Source organism: Oryctolagus cuniculus, chromosome 9 (genome assembly GCF_964237555.1).
Source record: "Oryctolagus cuniculus chromosome 9, mOryCun1.1, whole genome shotgun sequence".
Taxonomy (NCBI): domain Eukaryota; kingdom Metazoa; phylum Chordata; class Mammalia; order Lagomorpha; family Leporidae; genus Oryctolagus; species Oryctolagus cuniculus.
This window is the reverse complement of record NC_091440.1, coordinates 130,418,473-130,444,406: the sequence shown is the minus strand read 5'-3', so window position 1 is coordinate 130,444,406 and position 25,934 is coordinate 130,418,473. Positions and strand designations below refer to the sequence as shown.

The window sequence follows — 25,934 nt, the reverse complement described above, 5'->3', positions numbered from 1 at the left end:
AGCAGAGAGCAGGATTGGAAGAGGAACAGCTGGGACACAAACTGGCACCCATATGGGATGCCAGCGCCACAGGTGGAGGCTTAGCCCACTACACCACAGCGTCAGCCCCTGTAACGGACATGTTAACCACTATGCCAAATGGCTACTTCTGTTGCCTCCTTTTGAAAGAATGACAGTTAATTAAATTTATTGAACATTTTTATGCAGAACTACTTGTAGGAATTGAAAGACTTCAAGTTTGGGGTGTGTATGTTATAGTTGTAGTTTTCAGGTTTATTTTCAGATGAATTTAAGTAATGATCTATATTAACATATTTAGGCAAATTAAAATCTTGCTGATCCATTTTACAAAGTGTTTGTCTCATATAGAAGAAAACCTGACATGTGATAAAAGTAGCTTATTTCGCAGTAGGGGAACTCTTGGTGAACTGAGTATTTTTTTTTTTTCAGATAATAAAATAAATCACTAATCCAGAATAATAGCTGTCAGTGACATGTGAAAAGGAAGCTCTTAAAATATTGTTATTTTGAGTATGATTTAATTTTTAAAAATTTTTTATCTAAAGTTATAACATACTGTTGTCTAATTTAAAAATTCATGGAGTTCTTTGTGGAAAGTACAGAAATTTAAGTGCCTTTGTTGGGTTATTAAAGATCTAGTGTAAATTCCTTATAGAAGACGCTGAAAATAAAGTGAAAGTCCCTTTTCTGAAATAATATCTGAACCAGAGAGCTACAGGGAAGTCAGCTGACTTTGTGTGAGTGTACACGTGCATCTCCAGCTGCAGCCATATCCGCTGTGAGACCAGCTGTGACTGAGTGTGATGTGAGACCAGCTGTGGCTGTGTGTGCTGTGAGACCAGCTGTGGCTGTGTGTGATGTGAGACCAGCTGTGGCTGTGTGTGATGTGAGACCAGCTGTGGCTGTGTGTGATGTGAGACCAGCTGTGGCTGTGTGTGATGGGAGACCAGCTGCAGCTGTGTGTGATGGGAGACCAGCTGCAGCTGTGTGTGATGTGAGACCAGCTGCGGCTGTGTGTGATGTGAGACCAGCTGCAGCTGTGTGTGATGTGAGACCAGCTGTGGCTGTGTGTGATGGGAGGCCCAGCTATGGCTGTGTGTGATGTGAGACCAGCTGTAGCTGTGTGTGATGTGAGGCCCAGCTGTAGCCATATCTGCTGTGAGGCCCAGCTGCAGCTGTGTGTTATGTGAGACCAGCTGTGGCTGTGTGTGATGTGAGGCCCAGCTGTGGCTGTGTGTGATGTGAGGCCCAGCTGTGGCTGTGTGTGATGTGAGGCCCAGCTGTGGCTGTGTGTGATGTGAGGCCCAGCTGTAGCTGTGTGTGATGTGAGGCCCAGCTGCGGCTATGTGTGACGTGAGGCCCAGCTGCAGCTGTGTGTGATGTGAGGCCCAGCTGCGGCTGTGTGTGATGTGAGACCAGCTGTGGCTGTGTGTGATGGGAGGCCCAGCTGTGGCTGTGTGTGATGTGAGACCAGCTGTAGCTGTGTGTGATGTGAGGCCCAGCTGTAGCCATATCTGCTGTGAGGCCCAGCTGCAGCTGTGTGTTATGTGAGACCAGCTGTGGCTGTGTGTGATGTGAGGCCCAGCTGTGGCTGTGTGTGATGTGAGGCCCAGCTGCAGCTGTGTGTTATGTGAGACCAGCTGTGGCTGTGTGTGATGTGAGGCCCAGCTGTGGCTGTGTGTGATGTGAGGCCCAGCTGTGGCTGTGTGTGATGTGAGGCCAGCTGTGGCTGTGTGTGATGTGAGGCCCAGCTGCGGCTGTGTGTGATGTGAGACCCAGCTGCAGCTGTGTGTGATGTGAGGCCCAGCTGCAGCTGTGTGTGATGGTAGGTCCAGCTGTGACTGTGTGTGATGTGAGACCAGCTGTGGCTGTGTGTGATGTGAGACCAGCTGTGGCTGTGTCTGCTGTGAGGCCCAGCTGTGGCTGTGTGTGATGTGAGGCCCAGCTGCAGCTGTGTGTGATGTGAGACCAGCTGTGGCTGTGTGTGATGTGAGACCAGCTGTGGCTGTGTGTGATGTGAGACCAGCTGTAGCTGTGTGTGATGGGAGGCCCAGCTGCAGCTGTGTGTGATGTGAGACCAGCTGTGGCTGTGTGCGATGTGAGACCAGCTGTGACTGTGTGTGATGTGAGGCCCAGCTGTGGCTGTGTGATGTGAGATCTAGATAAGACCTTCAGTTTTCCTACTTAGAATAAATGAAATTCAGATAGCTGACTTGTGAAAAAAAAAATCTTGGATCGTGAGTTGTGTCGAGAAGTATGTCTGCCTAGAAGAAGAGGTCGAGGGTTCCCTGGGAAGCCAGTGTTGGTTTTCTGAAAGGAAGAATAAGAGCAAGCGCCTCATCCTTGTGTGGTTGTGTGTGCCTGGGTGTGCGCGTGGTTGGCATTCCTACACAGGTTGGATATTTATAGCTGTAAATTAAGCTTTTCTGCCTGAATGAGTTTTTCTATTCTGTCCGAATATTCTGCCCCCCACATTGACCTCTGGCTCCTGTGTCATCTGGGCACCATCCTGTGTGTATCATGGCTACTAAGATTTAATTATAATAATAGAACAATTGAGTTAAAGATATGCGCTGGCTCCAATGACCTTCTTCCTTCATTGCTTTCACTTCAGTTGACAAATGATGCTGGTGCTTCAGGCCAGGGCTTTAACTCGCTGCGCCACAGCGCCAGTCCCAAGGAAAACTTTCAAAGACTTGCTTGCAAATTGATTTTTGTTTTTCATTTAAAGTTTTACAGGGAACAAGTTTTCATGTTTTAGTAAAATTTTACTTTTTAAAATTGATGAAAAGCTTTCATAATTGGTGAATTAACACTTTCCAGATTTTTAAGTGATAACCTAATACTGTAGTAATACTGTATTGTTATGTAAAAGTGCCAGACTCTCCACATTTCTTGTGCCAGAAAGGATTGTAATCAGCTTTGTAGGTACTTGGGTAATCTGGAAGCATGGGTATTCAGAACAAGACATTTAGGACACAAGTTACAATTCTTAGCAGTGTAGTTGTTTCTGGGTATATTGCCATCAACAAATATTAATAATTATCATTTCTTAAAACTTGAGTCCCTCTGATCCACATAGAATGATATGCAACTGCACATTTTTCAAAGAATCAGGCATGTTTTATTTAGCCGTATAAGACATTAGCTAAGACCTAAATTTTATTTCAGGTCAGAAAGATTAATCACTTGGCTGATAGCTAATATATTCCTGCCTTTGGGAAAGAGCTTGCATATTTCCCATGAGCTAAGCGAGTCATAAGGTACCTGTGAATTTCTTGTTAGTGACAGTTTTCATATTTCATAATATAATGAATTAAAACTAGGAACACTGCTTTAAAAGTTTTAGATTTTCAAAGTAAAACATTCTCATTGTAAGAAATTAGGAACACTCAGAAATGCATAACAAATAAGAAATAATAAGAAGAGATGATAGCTATATTGCTTTGCCATCTTGTTTTTATTTGTGTGTAGTTGATACTATATAACACCTTTAATTTTTTTTGACCTCTGAATAATATATTACTGATACTGCATAGTAAACCAGTTCTCATTTATTTTTAAAGATGTATTTTATTTATTTGATGGGCAGAGTTAAAGACAGAGAGGGTGAGAAATGGAGAAAGACAGTGAACCATCTGCTGGTTCACTCCCAAATGGCTCCAATGGCTGGGGCTGAGCCAGGCTGAAGCCAGGAGCCAGGAGTTGCATCTGGGTCTCCCACATGGGTGCAGGAGCCCAAGTACTTGGGCCATCTCATGCTGATTTTGCAGGCGCACCAACAGGGAGCTGGATCAGAAGTGGAACAGCCTGGACTCAAAGCAGTGCCCACATGGGGGCACATTACGCACTACAGAACAATACGGGCCCCTAATCATTTGTTCTTAAGAAGGTGTAAATCAAACAGGTACATTTGTCCTGTGTAGTACTAGAGGTGAGTCTGGGCTGATGGCACACACGTGGGAACTGGCATTCTGTAGACAAGACTTAAAGCCACAGGAGCTGCCTTAGTCCATTTTGAGCTGCTGCAAAAGAGAGCGTGAGCCTGCACAGTTGATCAGGAATGTAGATTTGTGTTTCACAGTTCTTGAGGCTGAGCAGCCCAAGCTGTCGGTGCTGATATCTGGTGAGAGCCTGTTTGCTGTGTCCTCGTGTGGCCGAAGGTAGAAAGACCAGTGATGCAGAATCCTGTACTGCATGGCACTTCTTTCCTAAGAGCCTCGATCCCATGCACAAAGCAGGCGCCCTTATAATCTGATCGCCTCCTGAAGGCCTGTCCTTTTACTGCAAACACATTGATGACACCTAAGTTTGGACCAGGCTGCGTTGTAGCCATAGCAGGAACAGGTGACGTAACCTAACTGGAAAGTGAGGACAGAGAGATGAGGAAAGACCTGTAACTGCTCTGACAAAAGATGGAATGCTCAGGGTGTGAGGTCTGAGAGCAGGAGGCACATGAAGGGTGTGGTGCATCCGAAGGGAAGTGTGGACACCCGTGTCCAGTGCTGCTGAGAGTTCTGGTGAGATGAGGGCCAAAAAGGGACCAGTGGGTTTAGCAATAAGAAGATCACCAGTGATAGAGCCAAGAGCAATTTCAGCACTGTGTGTCAGAAGCCGTAGTGTAATGGATATAGTCATAATTTATAGATGATCAGCTAAAATCAGAATTGTAATGGCTACACATTAATCTTCACTAGAGATAGCAGATAATTCTCAGCCACCCCGATGGCTGACAAGCCAGTGTTCCATAAAACACAGGCTGGTGGGTGTTGTCATGCGCACAGATCCCAAGGAGCTGCGTGGTAACAACTCAGCAGGCCTTCCCTGGGGCGTTTCACTGTATCCTCTGAATTTCCCTGAGTGTGGGCTGGGAATGAAGTCTGCCTTAGCTGCTGGGGAAATTTGTTTGGGAGTGTTGTGCACTTCCTGTTTGGTGCTCTCTGTCTGGTCTGGAAACCCTTCTGCCAGTTCCATGGAGTTGCTGAAGGGCCATTCTGACAGGTTTGATGCTTCAGCTCCTTGGCCCCTGCACCACTGTTTTCAAGTAAGTGAGCAGATGTGCAGGGCATAGCTGCTTCTGTTTGGCTATGTTCTCTTGTTGTCGTTCTCTTAAAATTAGAGCCCTTGGATAGGTTCATTGTTGGAATTAACGTGTCCTGTATTTATATAGAGGAAGAACTTAGAAAGAATACAGATTTTTATAAAAGATTGATTGATTTATTTACTCATTTATTTGAAAGGCAGAGGGGCTGGTGCTGTGGCACAGTAGGTTAATCTTCTGCATGTGGCACTGGAGTCCCATATGGGTGCCGGTTCTAGTCCCAGCTGCTCCCCTTCCAGTCCAGCTCTCTGCTGTGGCCTGGGAAGGCAGTGGAGGATGGCCCGAGTGCTTGGGCCCTGCAGCCACGTGAGAGGCTGGGAAGAAACATCTGACTCCTGGCTTCGGATCGAAGTTCCGGCCATTGCGGCCATTTGGGTAATGAATCAGCAGAAGGAAGACCTTTCTCTCTGTCTCTCCCTCTCACAGTCTGCAACTCTACCTCTCTAATAAATAAAAATCTTAAAAAAAAAAAATGCAGAGGTGTGGAGGGCAGGGTGAAGCCAGAGAAAGAGAGAGAAAGAGATACTCTATCCACTGATTTACCCCACTAATGCCCACAATGGCTGGGACTGGGCCAGCCTGAAGCCAGGAGCCTGGAACTCCATCTGGGTCATGCACATGGATAGCAGGCATCTAGGTACTTGTGTCATTACCTCTTGGTTCGCAGGGTGTACAGGAGCTAGAATTGGGAGCAGAGTCAGGACTTAAACCTAGACACATCCAGCTTGGGATGTGGGTGTTCCAAGGGATCTGCTAAACACACACCCCATTACTTTATTTTTTATTTTTTTAAAAGATTTATTTACTTATATGAAAGTCAGAGTTAAACAGAGAGAGGAGAGGCACAGAGAGAGAGAGAGATCCTTTTTTTTTTTTGACAGATAGACAGAGAGAGACAGAGAATCGTCTTCCTTCCATTGGTTCACCCGCAAAATGGGCACCATGGCCGGAGCTACGCCAATCCAAAGCCAGGAGCCAGGTGCTTCCTCCTAGTCTCCCATGTGGGTGCAGGGGCCCAAGTACTTGGGCCATCCTCCACTGCATTCCCCAGCCACAGCAGAGAGCTGGATTGGAAGAGAAACAACCGGGACTAGAACCCAGTGCCGATATGGGATGCCAGAGGATTAACCAAGTGAGCCACAGCGCTGGCCCCGAGAGAGAGAGAGAGAGAGATGGATCTTCCATCCGATGGTTCACTCCCCAGATGGACACAACGGCCGGAGCTGTGCCGATCCGAAGCCAGGGTCCAGGAGCTTCTTCCGGGTCTCCCACATGGGTGCAGGGGCCCAAAGACTTGGGCCATCTTCTACTGCTTTCCCAGGCCATAGCAGAGAGCTGGATCAGAAGTGGAGCAGTCGGGTCTCGAATTGGCACTCAAGTGGGATGCCGGTGCTTCATGCCAGGGCATTAACCCGCTGCACCACAATGCCGGCCCCACCCCGTTACTTTAGAGAAGGCAGACACTGTGAGTCCTGTCTTATGGATGGGAGAGTTGAAGCAGACAATCCAACGTCTGCATAGAGTTCCCAGCTGCTGACTTTGGCTTGGCCCAGCCTTAGCTATTGTGTGCATTTGGGGAGGGAACCTCGCTCTCTTGCTCTCTCTCTGTTACTTCTTTTCTGCCACGAGAGTAATCATGACTCTTATATATAAAAAATAAAATATAATTACAAAGTAAAAAATACTAATATGTAAAAACGGCTTGGAACAAAGGAGGTACTCAATATATATGGCTACCGTTAATATTTTGTTGAAAGTAAATACTCAGTATTTTTGCAATGTTGAATTAGACACCTAAGTTCTAGTTTGTATGATATTGGTCCGTGATGAACTATTACCCAGTGTCCTAAGCCACTGTGAATTAGTTATTCTTGGGGACCGTTAGTTGGTAACTGCCCTGGTCAGTCTTTTGTCGTCAAGACTTTGTGCCTGTGGCCTTATCAAAACTTGAGAAAGCTCATGGTTTTCGTGCTTTAGAGGATTAGCATAGTTCTTTTCTTTTCCTATTAAAAAGAGAGTGTTTCCTGGAACTTTAATAAAAGTTGGTTTTCTGATAAGACTGCCTGCTTGATTGGATAATGTTATTCAGAACTAAGGTTAAAATTCCCTCATTAGAATTCTGATAGATGGCAAGAGTGTAAGCCAAGGACAAAAGGGAGAATCAGCATTTCTCTTTGTGCTAAGGCCTGCCTTCCTGTTGAAAGTGGGATTTTCTGCCCTGGTTTCCACTTGTTCTAACATGGACAACCTCATATTTTACAAGTCAAACTGCAACCCAGAACTATAAAAACCTGCAAGATTAGTGGGTCCAGAGCCCAACCTCAGGATACAAAGGCAGAACCCAGCTTCCTTAGTCCAAGGTGTCCTTGGCTGTGCTTTATCAAAAGGAATTCTCTGAATTGAGGGAGTGGCACAGCTGGCTGTAATCACTGGATTCCAGGAGTCATTTGTTTCTCCAGTAGATTACAATCCTGCTGGCCAGTGTTCTTCCAAGGATTTGTTTAGGGGAATTCCATGTCCGTGCAGGGAATTCCAGATTTTCCTTACATGTAAACCTGTGGACCAACTGAAGGCCACCTTCCACCATGAAGTCCTTAGAGACTAAGCCTCACCAACCAAAGGGAAGGCAGGAGTACCACCCACTGACCCAGGACTTGGACACGCGATGAACACGCACCACTCAGCCCCCGTGTCTGTCTGGAAGAGCCTTCACCCCTTATTCCTTGGGGAGCCTCGGAATTAAGCATCAGTTGCCCTGCTCCGTGCCCTGTGCTTTGCCATAAATACCTACTTTTCTCCACCAGCCAGACGTCAGTGATTGACTTTCTGCATGTCTGGCAGGCAGATTCAGTATCCCCAGCTGGCTGGGGGATTGTTGTACAGCAGTCCCATTTTAGTTCTGTAGATACCAAAAGAATTAAAACAAGAGAAGGCAAAACTAACTGATTCTTGGGACAACTGTGTAATAGATTATAAGAAAATTCTCCTGCTTCCTATAAATACTGGGGAATTTAGTGAAACTTATCCTGGGGAAATTGACCCTATCTTCTGAATCTCTGAGTGTGGATTTCACTTCAAAAATCCACAAGAGGGACTTACTTGGGTTGCTCTTTAGGAGTGTTGCATACTTCCTGTTTGGGAGTTTTGCCTGCTTCCTGTTCGGGGGTGTTGCATACTTCCTGTTTGGGAGTTTTGCCTGCTTCCTGTTCGGGGGTGTTGCATACTTCCTGTTTGGGAGTTTTGCCTGCTTCCTGTTCGGGGGTGTTGTGTACTTCCTGTTTGGGAATGTTGTGTACTGTAATTGAAATAAGTAGCCAGACAAGGTCTGATTTTAACCTTTGTTTTCTCTCTCAACAGTTTGGAAGAACTGAAGTAATTGATAATACTTTAAATCCTGATTTCGTAAGAAAATTTATTCTGGACTACTTTTTCGAGGAAAGAGAGAATCTTCGTTTTGACTTGTAAGTTCTACTAAAACTTGCATTAAAACTTATTTTTTAGGACTGCTTGGTAACATCAGTCTGAGCTGTATAGTTTTGCCGGTTACCAGATTCCACTGGCAGGCAATCCATGCACCGTCCCTGGCATTAGCAGTTGGTCAGTGCTCTGCTGGATGGTTCATGTGGCCATTCTCGCAAACCCTGTGTGCCTCAGTGGGTTTCTCCTAAGCTGTGTGTAGACTCCAAATGATGGCTGAGGTCACCGGGGCCCTCTGGTGTTTTTAGCATAAAATATGGATGTCAGCTTAACCTTTGTTTACCAGGATGGTGCAGCCAGCATTTTAAATATTTCTAGTTTTCTTGTTACTTTGATGCCAAATTAGGCCTGTTGGAGCATTACTGTTAAACTCAACTTCTGGTGCAAGGAGAACTTGGAGCCAGAGTGTTTATAAGGTATTAGGAGGTCTTGTTCTGCAGGGGTGGTTGTCAGTTAAACTGTGATGACTTTTGAAGTTATTTGTATGTGGTTTAAAGGAAATCTAGGGGCTGGCATCGAGGTGTAATGGGTAAAGCTGTCTCCTGTGATGCTGGCATCCCATATGGGCACTGGTTTGGGGTTTTGGCTTCTCCACTTCTGATCCAGCTCCTGCTGGAACATCTGGGAAGGTAGCAGAAGATAGCCCAAATTTTGGGCCCCTGCACTCACATGGGAGACCCAGATGAAGCTCCTGGGTTTGGCTTGGTCCAACCGTGGCCTTTGTAGCCATTTGGGGAGTGAACCAGTGGATGAGAGATCTCTGTCTCCCTCTTTCTTTTAAAAGGGGAACTCTGTTGTGGGGAGTGCTACTTTAATAGAGACCAGGAGAAAGAGGAGTGATCTAGGCAGCAGCAGAAGTGAAATGATGGGTGGCAGCCAGTTAATAACAGCTTTAGATGGTGATCTGCCATCAAGGAGACACAACAAGGCCAATCTACCCCCGAATGGCACCTGTTGTCAACATGCGACGTCAGGGCATTGGGCAGTCAGCTGTCATTGAAGAGCCCTGTCAGCTTTGCCAAGAGCATGCCACTGGAAACAGGGCTGCCCTAGGGCTGGACTCCTGGGTCAAAACCTCACACCCTGTTGGCCCCATGCTAAAAAGCCCTGCACTCTGCCCAGCTTCCACAGTAACCCCTGTCATCTGGGGGATGGCCTAGGCCTAGGGTCTGTAGCAATCAGGCAGAGTTGTAGATCTCCTTTTAGAGAGGCCACCTACTTGATACTAACCTCCTATGCTGACCAGCTCTCCCCCAAGGCCAGCTAGGTAATGGAAGTCAACAGGGTGTCTTCCCTAGGGAAGTTCACACCTCCTTTATGATGTCCCATCCATACCCCATGTGAAGAGTTAGCCTCGGGCTGCAGCTCCCGGCATGCCCCGCACTCACGGCCACCCCCGTGCCTACACCTCCTTCAACTCCTCCCAGTGCCACAGTGCCGGAGTCCAAGCCACCACCGCAGCCAAAGCTGTGGGCACTATGGCTTCTGGAGTTACAGTGATTGATGAAGTCATCAAAGTTTTTAATGATATGAAAGTAAAGAAATGTTCTACACAAGAGGAGATCAAAAAAGAAAGAAAGCAGTTCTCTTCTGTTTAAGCGATGACAAAAGACAAATAATTGTAGAGGAAGCAAAGCAGATCTTGGTGGGTGACATTGGTGATACTGTAGAGGACCCCTACACATCTTCTGTGAAGTTGCTACCTCTGAATGATTCCGGTATGCTTTGTACGATGCCACATATGAAACAGAAGAGTCTAAGAAAGAAGACCTAGTGTTTATATCCTGGGGTCCTGAAAGTGCACCTTTGAAAAGCAAGATGATTTATGCTAGCTCTAAAGATGCCATTAAAAAGAAATTTACAGGGATTAAACACGAATGGCAAGTGAGTGGCTTGGATGACATTAAGGACCGTTCAACACTTGGAGAGAAATTGGGAGGCAGTGTAGTAGTTTCACTTGAAGGAAAACCACTATAAAATGACAGTCAAGTGCCATCTGGATCTTAAGGCGTTTCCATTTTTCCAGCTCAGTCCATTGGAATAGTATTTTTTGTTTTTGTTTTTGTTTTTTCTGTTTTTTTTTTCTTTTTCCTTTTTTCCCCTTTCAACTGGGCCCTTCTAACACAATGAATGAAGGAGGCAACATTCATTTAAGCAGCCTATCAGTGGTTGCCATTAGACTGTTGAATGCAGTTACTTTATATAGAACCCAAGGAATGCCTTCCTGTCTTATTTCAGCCAAAAGAACTGGTTAGATGTCTCCTTTGTAGCAAGCACTACAATGAATGTGATTGTCAATGTGAATAGCCAGGAATACTGCAAAGGGTAAGCTAACTGAATGCCTTGCAGGTATTATCCACTGGGCAGAGGGTCAACTTGTTTCAGTATTATTTATAGTTGCACTTGATTGCGAATCTGAGGCTTGAGCGTTCATACACCTCACCTGCCTTGGCCAACCTATTTGCGCGACATGGCAGCATGGATATAACACTGTGCATTAAAAGCACTTTTTTGTAATGAGTTTAATCCCCCCAAAGGAATGCCAATTAAGTTCTGTTAACTGTGTCATCAATTTAGCCTAGTACCTCAGTGTTCATTCCTGTTACCTGCATACCTTCTTAAACGAAATAGCTATTATTAGTGCCTTTTTGTTTTCCATTGAGCGTACACTACTGAATAAGTGTAGGAGTTTTAAGTTTGCCATGTGAGTCTTGCAGCACTAAAGATATTTTGAATATCAGTCATGATGACAATTTCTGTATAAAAGAGCCTTAAGTGGAACGTTGTTTTGAGATCAGACTCCCACCCTCACAACAATGACCACGTTGCAATAAAAATTGTGGAATATTAAAAAAAAAAAAGAGTGAGATAGGTCTGGGCCTCATTTATACCTGGGCCAGGCCTCAGTGCCCAACTGGTCATTTGCAAGCCACTCCTCTCAGTTTCTGTTTGCCTCTCAATGGGAACACTCCCTCCTGGGTTGGACAGCACCTTTCTTAGGGCCTCTAATAGCAATCCGTCCTCAGTTTTAGACCCTGTGTATTTAATCTGCTTGTTAGATCTGTTTGTTCTAGGTAGGAAAATTCTAGATGGCCATGCACATGAAACCTCGAATGGAGACAGTTTCTGTGAGCTGATGCTACGGCCCCTCGAGGCCACCTTCTGCTGGAACCCTGTCCCTGCCCCTACTCAGCAGGAAGAACTCAGCTTCAGTCCTCACCCAAACCCCGGTCAGCGCCAGGGTTTCCATAAGCAGAGGGAGGAACGAGGAGCCCAGAGCTAGAAGCAGCTCAGACTGACTCCATCCCACGGCTCCTTGCCAGCACACACACACTGAACAAAACGAGAGCGTTCTTTATCTTTGGTGGCCAGGATAGGATTCTTGCTTTCCTGTTTCCCCTTTTGTCCCTCTCACTTTGGCCATCTCTTCCACTGTGGACAGTGTTTCTAGTATCTCCTTTTATTCTTTTTTTTTTTTTTTTTTTTTTTACAGGCAGAGTGGACAGTGAGAGAGAGAGACAGAGAGAAAGGTCTTCCTTTGCTGTTGGTTCACCCTCCAGTGGCCGCCGCGGCCAGCGCACTGCGGCCGGCGCACCGCGCTGAGCCGATGGCAGGAGCCAGGTGCTTCTCCTGGTCTCCCATGGGGTGCAGGGCCAAAGCACTTGGGCCATCCTCCACTGCACTCCTGGGCCACAGCAGAGAGCTGGCCTGGAAGAGGGGCAACTGGGACAGAATCCGGTGCCCCTACCGGGACTAGAACCCGGTGTGCCGGCGCCGCTAGGCGGAGGATTAGCCTAGTGAGCCGCGGCGCCGGCCTCCTTTTGTTCTCATGATCATAGTGCTCCTATTCCCACCATGTACAATAACACATTTCACAAGCTCTTCCAGGAGGGAATGACTGCTATACCCCAAGCCATCATGCAGGAACAATGCAAGACTGCTTTTCAGTTAGTCTGACCCAGAATATAGATACCCATGTCAACACCCTGTATCTGCAGGAGGTGACCGGAAAGAAACCAGCGCCCCATCTCCTTTTCTGTGCTCAGAGCCAGGATAGATGGAGGACAGAAGCCTCAGCCATTTCAGGTTCTTGTTACCCCTGCCTTTATTCAAGAGACCCCTTCAGTCTCACACCCTGTTTGTTCCCCACTCCACCCCCTGCATTCTTGCTCAGGTTTGGAAGCCAGAGGGCCAGACTTGAAGAACCTGTATGGGGAAGCTCATCTCTGCTTACCGCCCCCCCCCAACCTCCACTTCTGGCCCACCCAAGATAAAACAAGGCCCAGCCTGCTGGGGTCTGGGCTTCTGCCATGTGTTCAGTCTGTGTGCACGCTGGCATTCGCTGGACCTCTGCGCGTTTATTTTCTCTGAATTAATTCGGTCTGGCTGCCAGTTCATACCGTGCCTCCTCTCTGTTCAGCGCCCCTTTTTCTTAAAATTGGTGCCCTATGTGAGGAGGCACCAATCTGCACCTCTTTTTCTTACAGGAAGGAGCAAAAAATATATAAATATATGTATTTGCGTATTTGCTTACTATGTCAAATTCACTAAAGAATACTTATGAATATCAAGTACTTTCAAAAAAATAAATGTTGTGTTCTGTATAGCTGGAAAAAATAAAGTGTGCCATACTAGTACAGGTCATGAATTCTTCTTTGGTCAGTCTGTCAGTCTATCAGTCTCTGATTTGAAACTGGCATAATTTGCATTCCAGTGTATATATGGGAAGTTCTGTACCGCTGGCCCTGGCTTGCTCTGCCTCCTGCTCAAGTAATCCGAGTGCCTCTGTTACTGAAAATCCTATCCCAGCCCTGTCTTTGCAGTCTGCAAATATTCATCCTATTTATAAAGCAAAATGCTTTAGGTTTGCAGTTGGCTTCTGTTTCATGGAACACCCCTTTCTAAACAGTAAGAGCAAGTCTCGTGGGAAGAGAAAGTGGAGTGAGGAGTGACGGCTTGCAGACTGTGTCATGGAGGCTGTGCTGGTGGTGGTGGTCACAGACAGACTTCAGCATGTAGAATGTGACTTAATTCCCCCAGTATTCAGCTTTTGTGGCCGTTGTTTGTTCAGAATTTCCTTTCCTCATACCAGCAGGGTACCCCCTTCATATTTTCTCTTTAACTTCATACTTTATCTCAAACCATTATTTTGATGCTTTGTTCTCTCTCTTTTTCTTTTTCCTCTTCTCCTTTGTCTTATTTTTGCTCATTTAAAAGTCATAAAATATTCATTATACAATTTAAATGATGTGGGCATTTAAGTGACAGTTTGTTGTTACTCAAATACAAAAAGAAACTATCAGTGATCCCTCGTGTATTTTGGGAGAGATTTATATTTAAGCATGTACATATGCATGCAGGATTGGCAATAAATTTGTTTTCTGGGATGTAAAATTTTTTTATAAGTCTGTCTGTGTGACTGTTAGCTTCTTCATTTTAAAGGCTATACAGTTTCCATATGCATTCACAGTTGCCTATACAGTTTAAAAGAACTGTAATTTATGTAATGATACATTCACTAATAGGCATACTTTCTTGTTTCATATTTCCTCTTACCTGTCGTCTTGCAGTGAGTATCCTTGGTTGCTAATCTTACACACACATACACACACACACACTGTATTTTCAGAGGATACATTAAACTCAGAGTCAAATTTCAGAAGAAGAAATGGACAAGACTACCCACTGCTGTCCGGCTCTGATTCTTTCAACCAGCTTGGAGGTCCTGTAAGCTATGTTGCTTCCCTGAACTTGGGTTTTAGCTCCTCCTCCTTCCTCTTCCACAGCTGGAGCCTTCCTGCTGCCTGCCAGAGTGTGCATTGGCAGGAAACTGCAGTCAGGAGCACATCCAGGACTGGAACCCAGGCAGTGTGGCATGGGGTGGTCCCAGGGGCAGCTTCACTACCCTGCAGTACGCCCATCCCCCAGCCCTGAGCACTGCTTTTCCAAACCCTTTCTCTGTTTCGGCTGCTCTGTGGGGGGGCAGTCACCACCTGAGCAGCTTGTGCGAGGTGCCTGCGCTCACTGCCGTCCTCCACGTTGGCCCTCCCCGCACTGGCTTCCACAGCCCCTGTCCTGCTCATCATTCATCTCCTGGTGTCATAACTGGCTGTGCTGGGAACACCTATCTCTGTGTGACGAGAAAATATAAAGGAACACAAATGAGTGTAGATAATTCCATATAAATTCAGCTTCCTAGAAATTAGTCAATTGTAGAAAAATACTGTAGTGTTGAAATGTGAAAACCCATTGCAAAATTGAATAATTTTACTTTTAGAATATATACATACTTGGTTAATTTCAGAAATTTGATTCGTTACATCTCGGTTATATGTTTTCTGAGAAACTGAAAGAATTGGGCTACAAAGGGTTATCTGCAGAAGACCTTACGAAAAGCAATAGTGCATTTTTTAATTCATGTAGTATCTTTGATATCAATTTTTTAATTCTTTTTTTAATTTAGTAAATATAAATTTCCAAAGTACAGTTAATGAATTACAGTGGCTTCCCCCCCATAATTTCCCTCCCACTCACACCCCTCCCATCTCCCGCTCCCTCTCCCATTCCATTCACATCAAGATTCATTTTCAATTATCTTTATATACAGAAGATCGATTTAGTATATATTAAGTAAAGATTTCACTTTGATATCATTTTAATGAATTCCCTTTGATTTCCCAGTTACTGGGATATCTCACATGATACTTTCAGCTTCTCAGAAAACGTTTTATTTTTGGCCTAAATAAGCTTGGAAACAGTTTAATATTTTACTACATTAATATGTGTGTGTGTATTTATAGTTCTGAGTGGCTTTTAGAGTTGATTTCCAGGGAGGTGGTATTCCTAACAAAAGTCGTATGTGTTCATTGCAGAAAGTGTGTGGGGTAGAGAAAGGGTAACATGGCCACTGCAGGTCGCCTGTAGGAGCTGTGGGAGTACCCGGTCACCCAGAGAGCCGCTGCCTGTGCTCCACTGTGGCCTTAACACAGCCTGCGGGGGGACCACTGTGCTGAGGAATCCAGCAGTGTGAACTGGCCAGAATAGGGACACAGTGATTTTGGAACTGTCTTGGTTTGAAGATGTCCTTTGGAAACTGATGGCATTATCAGAAAGAGAGAGGAGGAGGGAGAGAGACTGCACTCAGGATTTCTAGTGCTACTGACCCAAATTCTTAGCAGTTCTGGGTCAGCCGTGTTGAGTTTTATTCTGGTTGCTGTGATACGCCTGAGGCCTGTTAAAGGTCAGTTTATCAGCCTTCCTCTTTTTTTTTTTTTTTTTTTTTTTTTGACAGGCAGAGTGGACAGTGAGAGAGAGAGACAGAGAGAAAGGTCTTCCTTTGCCGTTGGTTCACCCTCCAATGGCCGCTGCGGCCAGCGCACCATGCTGATCCAATGGCAGGAGCCAGGTGCTTCTCCTGGTCTCCCATGGGCTGCAGGGCCCAAGCACTTGGGCCATCCTCCACTGCACTCCCTGGCCACAGCAGAGAGCTGGCCTGGAAGAGGGGCAACCGGGACAGAATCCGGCACCCCGACCGGGACTAGAACCCGATGTGCCGGCGCCGCAAGGCAGAGGATTAGCCTAGTGAGCTGCGGCGCCGGCCTCAGCCTTCCTCTTACTGTTCTCCTGCCTTCTTGGTCGGAGGTGCGCACGCTCATTCTGGAGACGTGCTCTCTTACCATGCTGTGCCAGTGGCACAGAGGAAGGCGTGAACTTTGGACAGTCATTTACACTAAGATGATAGTTCTGATAACAGTGGTGGCGCTTTGTCCGTCGCCCTTGTTTTCTGGGTTGTAAGCTCTTTATTGAGGGCATAGCTCTACCAGGGAGTCTTTGGGCTGAATCTACACACAGTGCTCGCCTGTGCTAGAGCTTGGAGAAAGGGCATGGAACCTTTTCCCCTCCAGAACGCTGTGCGGAATTCACATCGACTGCAGCACCCAGCACACTGTTTTCTTCCTTGGTAAACCAGGTGACAGTGATGGGGAGCACCATTACTGCACCCTGCTTACCTGGGACCTGAACACTGGGGGAAAATGTTTTATTTCTTCCAACATGGATCCTGACAAGTGTCAATCCCAATTTTCCCTCCGGTTAAGGGCTTCTTAACAACGTCAAGGATTGATTAATTGACTTGTTGGTCACTTTTGTTTATTTGAGTCACCTTGTTCTGTTTACTCATTTTTAATTCATTTCAGAGGGAGGGAGAGGGAGGAAGGGAGGATAGGTCTTCTGTTCATTTGTTTATTCCCTAGATGAGTGTGGTGGCCATGGCTAGGCCAGGATGAAGCCAAGAACTCAGAACTCAGTGTAGGTCTCGCATTTGGGTGAACAGGGACCCAACTACTTGAGCCAACACTGCTGCTCCCCGGATGTCCCTTACCAGGGAGCTGGATTGGATGTGACCCATGCACTCTGCATGTGGGATGTGCACATCCACAGTGGTGTTGTAACTGCTGAGCCACAGGGAGTCAGCCGTCGCACTCTGGTAATCATTACAAACGTTTGGCTTTCAGACTTCAGTCCTAGTTCAAAGCTTCCTCTCACCTTGGCTGGAGCTATTGCCCAGCTGCTTCTAGGAGAATGGGGAGGTGGAAAAGCAGGATGGTGGGGAGTGTAGGGGGCACAGACGGGAGTCTCCTGCCTTGTGACAAGGCTAGAGCTTACCTGGGACCCCACTCAGGAGACACACTTCGTGCACCTGCCTGCTTGTCTCTCTCCCTGTGAACCAGGGACTACAGAGGACGTTGTTCTGTGTCCTGCTGCCCTCAGAAAGCACTTCCCAGAACACCCATGGCTTGTCTTTCACTGGCTGCCCCCCCACCCAGGGGAACTCATGGGCCAGTTCTGTAGGGACTGTGACTTCTCACAGGCACCCCAGCTTTGGAAGGCACCCTTAACCTCTCTGCCGTTTCCAGTGGGAAAAGCGGCTGTCCAGTGATGAGTGCTGTGCTGGTCTCAAGCTTGGGCCCTGCCCCGCTGGCCGACCCTGGGGTGAGGGACTGACAGGAGCTCTGAGCTCAGCCCGCGGGGACCCTCCGCATCTCTGTTCCCACTCGGAGCTGTGCTGACCGTTACAGAAATGCAGCGGAAAAAGACAATTAGGATTTGTGACTCTGTAATGGAAAGCATCATCTTTAAGGTCTACCACCCTGCAGTTCCTTCCTCTGGTAGAAGGGTTTCCACAACATTATGAAAGTGTTACAGAATCCAGTTGATGAATTTAGCCATGGGCTTTCTGGCTCACCAGGTGCCCCCAACCCCCACCCCGTGCCAGGACGCCATGGCCCTGCGACAGCTCGACTCACACAGACTCACACACGCATTGCAACCATGTGAGGTGCTGCGTCACGTTCTCACCTGTCAGAGTGAGCACCGGAGTAGTCTTGGTAATTTTAGGAAAGTTAGAAGGAAAATTCCATTAAAAGAAAAATCATAGTAATTTTGAATGCTTTATTACCCAGCATATTATCTAAATACGTCTTCAGAAGTGAGATAATGGTATTTTTGAGATAATGGTATTTTAAAAGGTTTGTTAAATAGAGTGAAAGAGGATTGTATTTGATGATATTTAATTTCTTTGTGGTGCAAACATAAATTCATTTTTAAATTCCTTTTAACTTAACTGAAGATACCATAGTGATTCCTCCTCAATTCACAATAAGCCAGAAGACATTTTCCAACATTGATTCTTTTATTATTGCTCTCATTTTTTCAACACAAGTGCTACCACCAGACAGGCTCTTTAGGAAGAGGGTGAAGAGCTTGGATTTAATGAGCATCTGCAATGTCCCAGACACATGAGGGCACCTGAGAAAGGTTCTGGAAGGAGTGGGTGTTCAGCCTAGCAGTTAAGAGGCTTCCATCTCACAAGGGAGTGCTTTGGTTCCATCCCCAGCGCAGAATCCTGACTCCAGCTTTCTGCTAATACATTGCCTGGGACACAGCAACAGTGGTGGCTCAGGTGACTGGGTGCCTGCCACAGGGAAGACCTGGATTGAGTGTCTGGCTCCTGGCTTTGGCCTCAGCCTAGTCCCTGCCGTCCCTGTCCCTGGCATTTAGGAAGTGAACCAACAGAAGGGAACTCTGTGTCTGTCCACCTGTGTATTTGCCTCTCAAATAAACAAATAAAAACAAATTAAAGTGTCAGGGAAAATGGAACTAAAAGATGTTTCTTTTGGTGCAAAGAATTTTTGATTTTTGAAATCTACCATGGGTTTTTCATGATGCGTAGTTCTCACAAATTTTGTGAAGACCTCTTGCATGAATGAGTTGAAAATTTTCTTGCACTGGAATGATTCCATTTTCCATGAAGTTTTTGAAGTCTGCTTATACATGTCACGTGACTAGAATGTCACTGCACATGGGACAGGCGTTAGCTCCATTTCAGGTGAGAACACTGAAAACCCGATCAGTGACTTGCTGGGTGTCACACAAATCCAAGGGAGAGAATTCAAACACTGTTCTAATCACTCTGAAGCTGTCTTTTTTCACAACTGTCATGCTGCTGCCTAACAAAGGAGAAAGTATATTCACTTGGACTATTTAAAATAATTCATATCAAAAACATGCGTTTTTCAGAAGTATGCAGTAAAATTACAAGAAGCTGAAGTAAAACGGTGGAAAGATTTGGTTGATAAAATGGTTCTAAAAGACAGTTTTTAAGAGGCTGATTCCACTCAAGACGAGGGCTGACTCTGTGCTCCTTTATTTACGTCTTTGAAAGGCACAGTCAGAGGGATAGTGAGGGAGAAGGCAAGAACAAGGGGGTAGAGAGACAGCTGGGGACAGCGCTTCTGTCTGCAGGTTTACTCCTCAGCTGCCCTCACTGGCTAGGGTGGTACCACGCTGAAGCTTGGATCCAGGACCTCAGTCCAGGTCTCCCATGTGGGTGGCAGGTACCCACCTGCTGAGCCATCACCTGCTGTCTCCCAGGGTCTGCACGCGCAGGAACGTGGAATCAGGAGCCGGAGCTGGACTTGAACCGGGCACTCTGATAAGGGATGCAGATGTTGGAACCGGCATCTTAAAGCTAATCCAAATGCCTACCCTTGTAGGTCGATTCTTTTTGTATATTTTATAGATAATAATGCACATATATAAGTATACATATATTTATGTAATATATATTTTATGTTTTAATTAACAATTATGTTTATGGCCATAGAGTAATATTTAATACATGCACATTTATCAAACACAGTAACCAGCATTTTCTCCCTGACATTTCTTTGTGATTGGTGGCTAGAGGTGCTTTCTATTTGTTCATATAGTGTATACTGCTTTATTATGAACTGTGGTTTCCCCACGGTGCTGTGTGAAACTAGGAACTAATTCCTTTGCTGTAACTCTGATTTGGTACCCATTATCAGAACTCTGTCTGTAACTCCCACCCCCTCAACCTCTGATGATCACCAGTCAATGTTAAGATTGTGCTTTTGGGCCAGCGCCATGGCTCACTAGGCTAATCCTCTGCCTTGTGGCGCCAGCATACCGGGTTCTAGTCCCGGTCAGGGCGCCGGATTCTGTCCTGGTTGCCCCTCTTCCAGGCCAGCTCTCTGCTGTGGCCCGGGAGTGCAGTGGAGGATGGCCCAAGTGCTTGGGCCCTGCACCCCATGGGAGACCAGGAGAAGCACCTGGCTCCTGCCTTCGGATCAGCGCAGTGCGCCGGCCACGGTGGCCATTGGAGGGTGAACCAATGGCAAAGGAAGACCTATCTCTCTGTCTCTCTCTCACTGTCCACTCTGCCTGTCAAAAAAAAAAAAAATGTGTTTTTGTTTTTGTTTTTATTTTTGCTCCTGTATTTGAAGTAGAACCTGTAGTACACGTCTTTGCATCTGGCTTATTCCACTTTATGTGGTGTCCTCCAGTTGCATTCATTTTGCTGTAAATGAGATGATTCATTTCTTTGTTAGATCTGAGTAGTGTTCCATCATGTACATACACCATATTGATATGCTGATGGGCACCTTGGTTGATGCCAGGCTTTGGCTCTTGTGAACCATGCCTCACTGTCTCTCTGTTACAGTAATTCCATCTCTTTTGGATCCAGTAGTGGGATTGCTGGATCATTGGCAGTTCCATTTGTAGTTGTTTAAGAAATCTCCCTACTGTTTTCCGCAATGGCTGCACTAATTTATGCCATTTCCAGCAGTGTTCAGGGGCTCTCCTTTTTCCACAGCCTCACCAGCAGTTGTTACTTTCTATATTGTGGGTAATAGCCATCTGACAGTGGTACGATGATTGATCTTGTGATTTGGATTTGGGTTTTCCTAATGGCTAACGACACTGTGCGTTTTTATATGTTTCAATGGACCATTTATTTTTCTTCTTTTGCTAAGTGTCTCTTCAGGTCCTTTTGCCCATTTCTTAATTGGTTTGGTTGTTTTTGGAGTTGCTAATGTATTTTTTTTTTTTTTTTGACAGGCCAAGTGGACAGTGAGAGAGAGAGACAGAGAGAAAGGTCTTCCTTTGCCGTTGGTTCACTCTCCAATGGCCGCTGCGGCCAGCGCACTGCGCTGATCTGAAGGCAGGAGCCAGGTGCTTCTCCTGGTCTCCCATGGGGTGCAGGGCCCGAGCACTTGGGCCATCCCCCACTGCCCTCCCGGGCCATAGCAGAGAGCTGGCCTGGAAGAGGGGCAACCGGGACAGAATCCGGCGCCCTGACCAGGACTAGAACCTGGTGTGCTGGCGCCGCGAGGCGGAGGATTAGCCTAGTGAGCTGCGGCACTGGCCGCTAATGTATTATGATGTGAATCCTTTGTTAGAGAAGTAGCTTGCAAATATTTTCTCCTTTTCTGTTGGATGTCTCTTTGTTGTCTGTTTACATTGCTGTGTAGACTTTTCTGTGTTTCGCTTTTGTTGTCTGTGCTTTTGGTGTCTTCTTCAAAAAATCATGCCTACACCAAGGTCTTGAAGAATTTGTTTTCTGCTTGTAATTTCGTAATTTTGGGTATTATGTTTAACTGATACATCTTAGGTTGATTTTTATGTGGTTTGAGGTAGAGAAGTAATTATGTTGTTTGATGTATGTATTCCAGTTTGCCAGCACCCATTATTGAAAGGATTATCCTTTCTGCAGTGTAAGTTTTTTGCACCTTTGTCAAAAATCAGCAGGCTGTATGTACATGGATTAATTTTTGTGTTCTGTTCTGTTGATCTATGTGTCAGTTTTTATGCCCATACTATGCTGTCTTAATTACTGCAGCATTGTAGTATGCAGTAGGTAGTATTTTGTTGCCTCCAGCTTTATGTTTTTTTAGTTAAGAATAGCATTGGCTATTCTGGGTCTTCTGTGGTTCCATATGAATTTTAGGGTTGTTTTTCTAATTCTGTAAAAAAGTTAGTATTTTGATAGGGATTGCTTTTAATTCTGTAAAGAATGTTACTGGTATTTTGATAGGGATTGCATCATGCTTGTAGTTTTCTTTAGGTAGTAAGACCTTTTAGCAACATTAATTCTTCTAGTCCTTGAACAAGGAATATTCTCATTTTTTCAAATCTCAACAGATATATAGTATAGTGATAGTCCCTCCTTCCTTCCTTCCCCTCCCTTCTTCACCATGTCTTTCCTTTTTTTTTTTTTTAAGCTTTTGAGATACAGTATTATAATTTACCTTAGAGTAGAAGGGCTTCATGCTTCACCTGATAAGAAGTTCAACAAGTAAAAAGAAAAAAGACCCTAGTTTAGTGGGACTGTAAGTAATCACTATAAATAATAATTGAATGGAAAAATGACCATTTCACCTATATGCAGTGAATTTTACAGTAATCCCGGATCATTCAGTTATAGTAGTTTAACATTCTTAACCACTGGATTGATAAAGGTATAAAACAAGTTTTTACAAAACTCTGTTTGCAGCTGTACTGCATTTTCCCCCCTTTGGTATAACGATTTCGTGTCTTTTGGTTATATGCCCAGTGGTGGGGTTGCTGGATCACATTGTAGGAAATGTGCCTGCCTGAGACCACCTGCCCACCACAGGGTGGACTCAGGAATCTGCAGGAAGCAGACAGCCAGGAGCAGCGCCCACTGGTGCAAGCAGGCCAGCATTCTCAGGCCCCCGGGTCTTTCACCCTGCCCTGCAAAGGCCCCTCCCCCCGTTTCTCCTGAGATGGGGAGTGGGCACCCAGACCTGTGGCTGGGCACGTAGAAGGGAGTGGGGTTTTGGCTGGGATTGGCAGGTGCTACAACACAGGGGTGGGGACTTGGGATGAGAGCTACATCCAGAAGGGTGTTTTGTACTGATACGGGAAACTGCCCCAACAGTGACCCTGTGGTCACTGGTTAGACAGAGGTGGGGTGTTGGTTACACACACACACACACACACACACTCAGGTAACAAGACCTGTGCAGCAAGCTCAGCAGTTAACCTGATCAGGCCTGATACATGGCCGTACTGAGGCTAAATACAATTTTTATGAAAATATACCGTAGAGCCATTTCTAACCATATGGCTGGTCCATTTCTAGTTTGTTAAGACCTCTCCATACTGTTTGCTACAGTGGCTGCACTAATGTAGGTTCACACCAGCAGTGTATAAGTGTTCCCTTTGTCCCCACATCCTCACCAGCATTTGTTGCTTGTTGTTGACTGAATGAAAGCCATTCTGACTGGGGTGAGGTGAAACCTCATGGTGGTTTTGATTTGCATTTCCTTGATAGCTATTGACATTGAGCATTTTTTCATATAATTATTGGCCATTTGTATTTCTTTTGAGAACTGTTTATTGACGTTCTTTGCCAGTTTCTTTACTGAATTGGTTGTTGATTTGTTGTTGACTTTTGAAGTTGCTGATTTTTCTGAATAGTAATCCTTTCTTGGGTAGGTAGCTTGTAAGTATGCCCATCTGATGGACTGCACTTTGTTGATCATTCTCTTTGCTGTGCAGAATCTTCTAAAGGTGATGCAATTCCATTTGTTTAGTTTTGCTTTTGTTGCCTTTCAGTGTTTTATAATTTTGATTGTAGAGACTTTTTCACTTGTTGGGTTGAATTTATTCCCCAATATTGAATTTTTTGTTGCTTTTGAGAATGGGATTTTTTTTCTTGATTTTGCTTTCAGCAAGATCATAGTTTGCATATAAAAATGTTATTGGTTGTCTGTGTATATTTTGTGTTCCTTGGCTTTAATGAATTTGTCAGTTCTAACAGCTTTTGGGTGAACTGAATAGGTTTTTTGATCTACATAATCATGACTGGATATTTTCACTTCTTATTCCAATGCTATTTATGTCTTTTTCATCCCTAGTTATTCTTGCAGTACCGCACTCAATAACAGTAGAGAACATTAGAGCGTGTACACACACTTGTGTTCTGGATTTTTAGGCACTGCTCCCCCTTCTCCTGTTCAGCATGGATGTGGTTTCTCACATAGAGCCTGTGCATTGTTGAGGTACATTGCTTCTACACCTAATTTGTTGAGTTTTTTGTTTGTTCGTCTATCATAAGAGGTACTTAATTATACCAAATGCTTTTCTTGTGTATATTGAAACAGTCGTATAGTTTTTGTTCATTCTGTTGATGTGATTTATTACATTTGTCAGTTTCCTGATACTGAACCAGCTTTGTGTCCTGGGATGAATCCTACTTGATCCTGATGTATGGTTGTTTTTGATGTTGTGGTGTTTTCAGTCTACAAATATTTTCTTGAGAATTTTTGTATTTGTGTTCATCAAGGTTATTTTTAAAAATTTTTTTTTTTGACAGGCAGAGTTAGACAGTGAGAGAAAGAGACAGAGAGAAAGGTCTTCCTTCCATTGGTTCACCCCCCAAATGGCCCCACGCCAATCCAAAGCCAGGAGCCAGGTACTTCCTCTTGCAGGTGCAGGGCCCAAGCACTTGGGCCATCCTCCACTGCACTCCCGGGCCACAGCAGAGAGCTAGACTGGAAGAGGAGCAACCAGGACAGAATCCGGCACCCCAACTGGGACTAGAACCTGGTGTGCTGGCACCGCAGGCGGAGGATTAGCCTAGTGAGCCACGGTGCTGGCCCATCAAGGTTATTGCTCTGTAGTTTTTCTTTTGTGTTATAGCTTTGTTTTGTGTTTGTGTTGGAGTAATGCTGGCCTTATCAAATGAATTTGGCAGAGTTCTATCCTTAATATTTTGGGTTAGTTTGAGAAATATTAGAGTCAGTTACCCTTTAAATGTTTCGCATAACCCACTTGTAAAGCCATCAGTTCCTGGACTTTTTCCTTTTTAAGTTTTTATTTATTCATTTTAATTTTTCCCCAAAAGAAACACTTATTTAACAAGTACAACTTTCATAAGTACAACTTCAGGAATATAGTGATTGTTCCCATCATACCCTCCCACCTGCACTCCCACCCCAACTCATCCTCCCTTTCCCATTCCAATCCCATTCTCCATTAAGAAAAAAATAAATAAAACTGTTCCCTGATGATTAAGAGTAGGACTGTTCAAGTCATTGCTTCTCAAAATGTCAATTTCACATCTACAGGTTTCCTTTTAGGTGCTCAGTTAGTTATCACAGATCAAGAAGAACGTATGATATTTGTCCCTTTGTGACTGGCTTAGTTCACTAAGTATGATGTTTTCCAGATGCTTCCGTTTTATTGCAGATGACTGGATTTCATTTTTTTTTTTACCTCTCTATAGTATTCCATGGAGTGCATATCCCATAATTTCTTTACCCAGTATTCAGTTGGCAGGCATTTGGGTTGATTCTGTGTCTTAGCTATTGTAAATTGAGTTGCAATAAACATGGGGGTGCAGATAGCTCTTTTATTTGCCGAATTCATTTCCCTTGGGTAAATTCTGAGGAGTGGGATGCTGGATCGTGTAGTAGGGCTATGTTCAGATTTCTGAGGAATCTCCAAACTGACTTCCATAGTGGCTTTACCAGTTTGCATTCCCACCAAACAGTGAATTAGTGTGCCTTTTCCCCCACATCCTCACCAGTGTTTGTTGTTAGTTGATTTCCGTATGAAACCCATTCTAACTGGGTTAGATGAAGCTTCATTGTGGTTTTGATTTGCATTTCCCTGATTGCTAGGGATCCTGACTATTTTTTCATGTGTCTGTTGGCCATTTGAATTTCTCTTTTGAAAAATGTCTGTTTAAGTCCTTTGCCCATTTCTTAACTGGGTTGTTTGTTTAGTTGTTGTTGAGTTTCTTGATCTCTTTGTTTATTCTGTTTATTAATCCTTTATCAGTTGCATAGATTGCAAGTAATTTCTCCCACTCTGTCAGTTGCCTCTTCACTTTCCTTAATGTTTCTCCTGCATTACAGAAACTTCTCTATTTGATGTAATCCCATTTGTTAATTTTGAATTTGACTGCCTGTGCCTCTGGGGTCTTTTCCAAGACCTCTTT

At 45.0% G+C, this 25,934-nt stretch overlaps 2 protein-coding genes across 5 annotated transcripts in view; both read left to right on the top strand.

The window, feature by feature from the left end:
- Positions 1–25,934, top strand: part of CPNE8 (copine 8) — a 263,087-nt gene that overhangs the window by 55,341 nt on the left and 181,812 nt on the right. For all 4 annotated transcript variants that reach the window (XM_051850927.2, XM_002712675.5, XM_070049629.1 and 1 more), the window contains one exon: positions 8,480–8,583. In XM_051850927.2, the coding sequence (XP_051706887.2) occupies positions 8,480–8,583 (104 nt within the window). The remainder of the gene's footprint in view (positions 1–8,479; positions 8,584–25,934) is intronic.
- Positions 9,845–10,688, top strand: LOC100359205 (cofilin-2). Its single transcript, XM_070049630.1, is given in 3 exon segments — positions 9,845–10,162; positions 10,165–10,311; positions 10,314–10,688. Coding segments are annotated over 3 exon segments (600 nt in total). The 5' UTR covers positions 9,845–9,972; the 3' UTR covers positions 10,577–10,688.